The sequence below is a fragment of the Arachis duranensis genome, chromosome 5, assembly GCF_000817695.3.
Source record: "Arachis duranensis cultivar V14167 chromosome 5, aradu.V14167.gnm2.J7QH, whole genome shotgun sequence".
NCBI lineage: Eukaryota > Viridiplantae > Streptophyta > Magnoliopsida > Fabales > Fabaceae > Arachis > Arachis duranensis.
The window spans coordinates 4,775,139-4,782,846 of NC_029776.3; the positions used below are offsets into that span (position 1 = coordinate 4,775,139).

The 7,708-nt window shown below is 37.7% G+C and overlaps 1 protein-coding gene across 1 annotated transcript; it reads right to left on the reverse strand.

Moving 5' to 3' along the window:
* Positions 1-4,361: 4,361 nt before the first annotated feature.
* LOC107487318 (uncharacterized) lies at positions 4,362-6,543 on the reverse strand. Its single transcript, XM_016107936.1, has 3 exons — positions 6,183-6,543; positions 4,750-6,055; positions 4,362-4,638 (listed from the first exon to the last, which is right to left on the reverse strand). Exons 1-3 carry the CDS (start codon positions 6,541-6,543, stop codon positions 4,362-4,364), a joined length of 1,944 nt encoding a protein of 647 aa, XP_015963422.1.
* Positions 6,544-7,708: the final 1,165 nt, after the last annotated feature.

Genomic DNA, 7,708 nt, shown 5'->3' on the forward strand with positions numbered 1-7,708 from the left:
ATTAAATTTTAACTTTTAAAAAATATCTTTAAAAAATATATTTTTAATATCTTTATCCAAATAATTCTCTAAAAAAATACGTATAATAATATAACTCCTTACCCCCAATTTGACCATTACTACGGATTTTTTATTTCATTATTGATGAAGAGAGTGAGATTTACGAGAATATTAGAGAAAAAGGTGTTTAACAGGGGTCTGGGGGCGCGTTCTTTGGGAAGCACAATACGCAAAGTGCGTATTCCCCTACAATACGCAAAAACCGTATTGCGTGCATGGTCGACACGCGTCAAAGAACTGCAAGCCCGTGAATAAGGTGATGTTTGACTGTCTCTCTCTCGTCAATGTACATGAGCTTCCCCAATTTACAAACATTTTCAGAGACAACCACAGTTTCAAACGTTTCTTTCCTTCTACTCTTTAATACTTCTTCAGTTCTATCCTTCCATGCTTCCTCCTGCAGAGACTTCATCTTCATTTATCAAATTTATTGTTTCTTCAAGTTTTAACAAGTAAGTTATTTAAATATTATTAATATAATTAGTAGATTAACTGTGTTTTTTTTTATTTGAAATAGAGATAATGTGATAATAATATATATAGTTATTATTTAAATTAAATAGTATTTATTTATTAATAGTTAAAAAAATATATAAATAAAAATTATACCTTTATTATATATTTAGATGAATGATGATGATATTAATTAGTAATTAGTACTAATAAAATATATTTTAAATTTAAATTTAATATTTTAGTTAGGCTATTTAAATCAGAAAATAAAATATAATTGTGAATTTAATTTATATGTTAGAAAGTTTAAATTTAAATAAATATTTAAATATGTTTCAGTTTTAATTTTATATTAATATTTGAATTTAAATATATTTGAATTTATGTATATAAATAAATTTGACGTTACTATATTTTAGCTTTGTTTATAAAATTAAATTTAAATTTAAACATATGTAAATAAAATGGATGCTATATGCCTGGTAAAAACAAATACGCCTTAGTTTCACAATAATCTACGTACCCATATTGACTATCAGCTTCTGTAAATACGGTGCCTTGAAATTCCTCAAAAAGTTGGATGCTATGTGCCTAACACAAAACATTCGGATAGCTCTTGGAGGTTCCCATGATCCATTACTACGAGCTATTGCTGAGGTAATAGAGTCGTGACGATCAGAGATAAGCCCAACACCATCTCGAGTCACCACATGTGTGCGTAAATGAGTAAGAAAGAAGTGCCATGCATCAGAAGTCTCACCCTCAACAACGGCAAATGCAAGAGGCACAATATTGCCATTGCCATCCTGAGAAACTGCAACTAGTAGAGCTCCTTTATATTTCCCGTACAGATGTGTCCCATCCACCTGTACGATTGGCTTGCAGCTCCTAAATGCTCTGATGCAAGGATAAAAGCTCCAAAATACCCGCGTCAGTATCCTTACATCATGGACTACCTCATCCCCTTGGTATGCTGGTGCAGTTTCAATCTCGACTGCTGCTGATGGATCTTTTTGTACCATTGCTTCAAACCACGACGGCAAAGCTTCATAAGAAGCTTCCCAACCACCAAAAAGGTTCACAATTGTCTTTTGGTTAGCCATCCATGCTTTGCGGTAACTTATTGTATAATTGAATTTCGATTACACTACAGCAATCACAGATTTCACCTTTAAAGATGGATCAACTTCAACCAATGGCTTTATAACCTCTGCAATCATGTCTGAGTTTATCTTGGCATGATCTTGAGAGATTGTTGTCCTGGAGCATGTGTGACTACCATTGTACCGCCTTATAACCTAACAAAACTTTCTCTTAATAAGACTAGCTCTAATAAGCCAATCGCAACTTCTTCCGTATTGTACACACTTAGCATAAAAAGTCGTTGGCTCAGATTCACACACCCGGTAATCCACTCCCCTGCGAATTGTATAATCTTTAATTGCTGCAATAACAGTCTCTCTAGAACTGAATTCCATGCCAACAACAAATTCACCGTCCGAAACAACAACAGGATCTACAGCAATAACAACAACAAATAATTCTAACTATTGCTTTACAATTCAATAATAGTAATAATAATAATAATAATAATAATAATAATAATAATAATAATAATAATAATAATAATAATAACTGCTTACTTGAATTGATATATTCAGGAAATTCTGGTGCATTCATAGCGTCTACATCCAAGGCGTGCATGAAAGAAGGCTCTCTAGATGGATATTGGCTCGCCAGTGCATTTGCCACATCTGCTACGTTAGACTCAACTATTATATCATCTTCACCCACTTCTTCAGTTGGACCAACAATATGGTAGGTGCCCTCAAATTCCTCTTCGCTTTCACTGTTATAAACAGTCCAGTCGATGTTAGCCTCCGGTAAATCAACCTCAACTAATTCTTCAAACTCAACATACAATTCGAGAATAGACACTTGTGCCCGTGTTTGTTGGTAGATCGAAAACATTCCTTGCATACTTCTTTCGTCATCCACATTCATCATTTGAAACTGAACGAAACCACCGAACACTAAAACAGGCTGTCTATAAAAAATATGAACGACTCTCTTTAATACTTGATTATCACCACATTGACAAAGTATACTCTTAAATTCCTCGTATGTTATTGCAAAAGGAATAACAATATTACGTGGATTCTCACAAACAAAACTCACACCCTCAGATGTTTGGGGAAAGATTTGACCATTATAATACATTTTCAAACTAATACCTCTCTCCTGGGGTAAGTTTTTTTTATTACATTTGTTAGTTTTATTATTATTGTGCATTGTTTTGTAGTTATGTTTATACGTTTGTTTTGTTATGCGATTGCAGTTTGTGTGGAACCCGTACAGCCATGAACGTATGGGAAACATTGTAGTTCCTAATGAAATCTTGCAACATCGCTTAATGTGGAGTGCAACTATGCCACTGATATCATTTGAGTGCATTGAATGGCATGCATCAGATAGGGTCAAAAGACAATTTGGTTTACAGCAGGAAGTTCCTAGTCAACCGATGATGCTTGCAGAAGCTCACAACATGGTCCTGACTGGACCAAAGAACAAAGATTGGAGAGATGAGCATTATGCATACATTATGATGTGGACAAACCGTTTGACCTCTGTTCTGGTTGGTGATCCCGTAGTGCACTATGAAGCATCTGAAGCGTATATGCAATGGTATAATGACGAATATGGAGCTCACCTGCGTTTAACTGGTTATGTTCCACAGCCACAGCCACAGCCACACCCACAGCCACAGCCTCAGCCACAGCCAGAGCCACAACCTCAGCCACAGCCAGAGCCACAACCACAGCCTATGATGCACCCATACCAGTACCCGTACACACAACCGTACACTGAGCCTGAAGTCTCATTCTTTAGTCAGTTATTTGATGACTCACATTCATTACAGATGCCACCATATCAAGCATATTATCGACCTGCCATGTCACAGCAGAGGGACACAGCTGAGCAATCTTCAAATCGTCAGTTGTATCGGTGGGCACCTGAAACAGACACGTCGCAATGGGTAAATGAGTTGTTGGACCCTCAACTGCAAGTGCAACAATTTCAGCCGCAACCTCCTGAAATTAACGAGCAGGCTCCGCAGTGTAGTAGACAATCACCTCAAATTGTTTGTGGTCGGTCATCTGTTGATTCGCAAGTACGACGTCGTAGCCCCTCTCCACGCTCTGGAGCTAGAAGGTCTATTGACTCGATTCAGAGTGATTCGATCCAGAGTGTCGCCAGAGGGATTGGGTTTAGTAATGCTGTTGATTTTCCTCAGGTGCAGGCACCCATGGCTGAGGATGATAATGTTGGCGAGGATGATAGTGATAGTGACAGCGATGGTGATGACGATGCAGGTAATAATATACTATTGTATTCATTACTATGGTATATTAGTATATGATTGTGATATATTTTTGTATTCGTTATTGGGATATATTAGTGTTTTCTTGTGATATATTTATTATTGTGATATATTTATTATTGTGATTTTTTATGTCATATAGGTGGTGCGGTAGGTGCGGATATGGCGGATACTCCAGATATTCATGGTAAAGGGTATAATCTGAGGATTGAGCCAACACGTAGAAGTGCAAGTAGATATACCCCTTCCACAATCAAGAAGGCAGTTAAAAAATGTACTAAATTTGTGAAAAAGACATTTAGCAAATAATTGTTATTTATCTTTTAATTTAAGACCACAATTGTAATTGTTATGAATTTTATAAATTCACATCAAATTTGAACACACAGGGATTTCATAAAGTAGTATTTAATACAATTGATGTAGTATTTAAATCCAATTCCTAATGAAGGAAAAACCAAATGCACTAAGACATAGGTGCAGATCCACCAGCACTAGGCCCTGCACGATGGGGGCATCTACTTCGACTGTGGCCTTCGCCTCCACAAAGCCTGCAACGCCTAGGACCACGCATATCACGCATATCCATTTCATTCAAGAAGCGGGTTATTTTGGGACGCCCTTTGGAAACCCGCTTTAAGTGCGGATTAGGTATGTGTCTTGGTCCTTGATACACCGGCCATGTTGCTGGATTTCCTAATGGCTTAAACCGTGCTCTATACACCTTTCTTATCTCATCCATCCTATAGACCTCATGAACGTATTGTTGCCAATCAAGTCATTGGTTCGCACAACACGCAAAGACATGGCGACATGGGATTCGATCTGTCTGAAACTCACCACAATCACAATACCGTTGACGGAGATTCACCGCATACTCGATACCAATGGGCATCTCACGTACCTCAAAGATCTCATTTTGCCTGTCAAATAGGTTAACCTGTATGTTTCCTGCTGCTTGCTGATTTGATTGCAGTTTGTTGCTAGCATATTCAGAAAATACATGTCCTGCATTCCTTCGAACCTCAGCCTCAGCCCTCTTCCTAGTGAACAACTCATTTAGCCTATAAAAAGTTGCCTTCACAAGTGACGTGATAGGAAGATTTCGAGCTCCCTTCAGTACTCCGTTGATGCACTCCACTAGGTTTGTGGTCATATGACCCCAACGGTATCCATTATCAAATGCCAAAGCAAATTGCTCCTTGAAATTCCTCAAAAAGTTGGATGCTATGTGCCTAACACAAAACATTCGGATAGCTCTTGGAGGTTCCCATGATCCATTACTACGAGCTATTGCTGAGGTAATAGAGTCGTGACGATCAGAGATAAGCCCAACACCATCTCGAGTCACCACATGTGTGCGTAAATGAGTAAGAAAGAAGTGCCATGCATCAGAAGTCTCACCCTCAACAACGGCAAATGCAAGAGGCACAATATTGCCATTGCCATCCTGAGAAACTGCAACTAGTAGAGCTCCTTTATATTTCCCGTACAGATGTGTCCCATCCACCTGTACGATTGGCTTGCAGCTCCTAAATGCTCTGATGCAAGGATAAAAGCTCCAAAATACCCGCGTCAGTATCCTTACATCATGGACTACCTCATCCCCTTGGTATGCTGGTGCAGTTTCAATCTCGACTGCTGCTGATGGATCTTTTTGTACCATTGCTTCAAACCACGACGGCAAAGCTTCATAAGAAGCTTCCCAACCACCAAAAAGGTTTGCAATTGCCTTTTGCTTCGCGAGCCATGCTTTGCGGTAACTTGTCGTATAATTGAATTTTGACTGCACTTCAGCAATTATTGATTTCACTTTCAAAGATGGATCAGCTTCAACCAATGGCTTTATCACCTCTGCAATCATGTCTGAATTTAGCTTGGCATGATCTTGAGAAATTCTAGTTCTAGTGCATGTGTGACTACCATTGTATCGCCTTACAACCCAACAAAACTTTCTCTTAATAAGACTAGCTCTAATAAGCCAATCGCAACTTCTTCCGTATTGTACACACTTAGCATAAAAAGTCGTTGGCTCAGATTCACACACCCGGTAATCCACTCCCCTGCGAATTGTATAATCTTTAATTGCTGCAATAACAGTCTCTCTAGAACTGAATTCCATGCCAACAACAAATTCACCGTCCGAAACAACAACAGGATCTACAGCAATAACAACAACAAATAATTCTAACTATTGCTTTACAATTCAATAATAGTAATAATAATAATAATAATAATAATAATAATAATAATAATAATAATAATAATAATAATAATAACTGCTTACTTGAATTGATATATTCAGGAAATTCTGGTGCATTCATAGCGTCTACATCCAAGGCGTGCATGAAAGAAGGCTCTCTAGATGGATATTGGCTCGCCAGTGCATTTGCCACATCTGCTACGTTAGACTCAACTATTATATCATCTTCACCCACTTCTTCAGTTGGACCAACAATATGGTAGGTGCCCTCAAATTCCTCTTCGCTTTCACTGTTATAAACAGTCCAGTCGATGTTAGCCTCCGGTAAATCAACCTCAACTAATTCTTCAAACTCAACATACAATTCGAGAATAGACACTTGTGCCCGTGTTTGTTGGTAGATCGAAAACATTCCTTGCATACTTCTTTCGTCATCCACATTCATCATTTGAAACTGAACGAAACCACCGAACACTAAAACAGGCTGTCTATAAAAAATATGAACGACTCTCTTTAATACTTGATTATCACCACATTGACAAAGTATACTCTTAAATTCCTCGTATGTTATTGCAAAAGGAATAACAATATTACGTGGATTCTCACAAACAAAACTCACACCCTCAGATGTTTGGGGAAAGATTTGACCATTATAATACATTTTCAAACTAATACCTCTCTCCATTTTTATACTCTTACATTCTCAAAAAAATAAAACACTCTCACACTCAATCAACCTAATACCGTTCCTCCTTTTATAGTACTTCAATTATAATTTTTTATTTACGAAAATACAATACGCAATTTGCGGATTAACAATACGCAATTTGTGTTTTTGCAATTCGCAGTCTGTGGATTGACAATACGCAGTCTGTGTATTGACAATACGCAGACTGTGTATTGTCCCTTAAATATTATAAAATTACAATCCGCCCTTTGCGTATTGTCCTCATGGCTGTGGCAGGCAGAATCTGCTCCTGACAATTCGCAGAGTGCAAATTATCCCGCCGCCAATAATTTTGCAAAACACCCTTACTTCCAATATTGAGGCATTACACCAGGTTTTTTACAATAACTAAAAAAATGAACCCATTACTACCGCTTCAATTAACATAGGAGCTTGGAGTTTGGACAAAACTACTGCAACATGAGAATACGTGCAATTAACACGGTCTCTCTCTAGTCTCTACTCCGATCTGACATCAACATGTGTAAGCTATGGTCAACATGAAATGTGATGAAGGAACAGTCAGAATTAGTAAGTACTATGATGTCACTAAGAAATATGAATTAATTAAACATTGGGTAGTATGATTTTATTTTGATATATTTTTAAATATTAATGAGTAATTACCATCATTTATATATAATTAAAATAGAATGAAAAATGTTATAAGGGTAAAAAGAGGGGAAGAGAGACTGGTTGTAGAAAATAGAAAGAGCGAGAGATCCGGTTAGTGGTTAGGCTACTTCTAAGGCATAGGCATCCACTCGTCCCCATGGGTACCCCCCTTCATCCTCGTTCCACCACATATTCCTTCCTTTTCCTCTCCTCTTCCTCTTCCTCTTCCCCACTTTCCCCCTCTTTCTGCCTTTTCATTCTTCCGCCA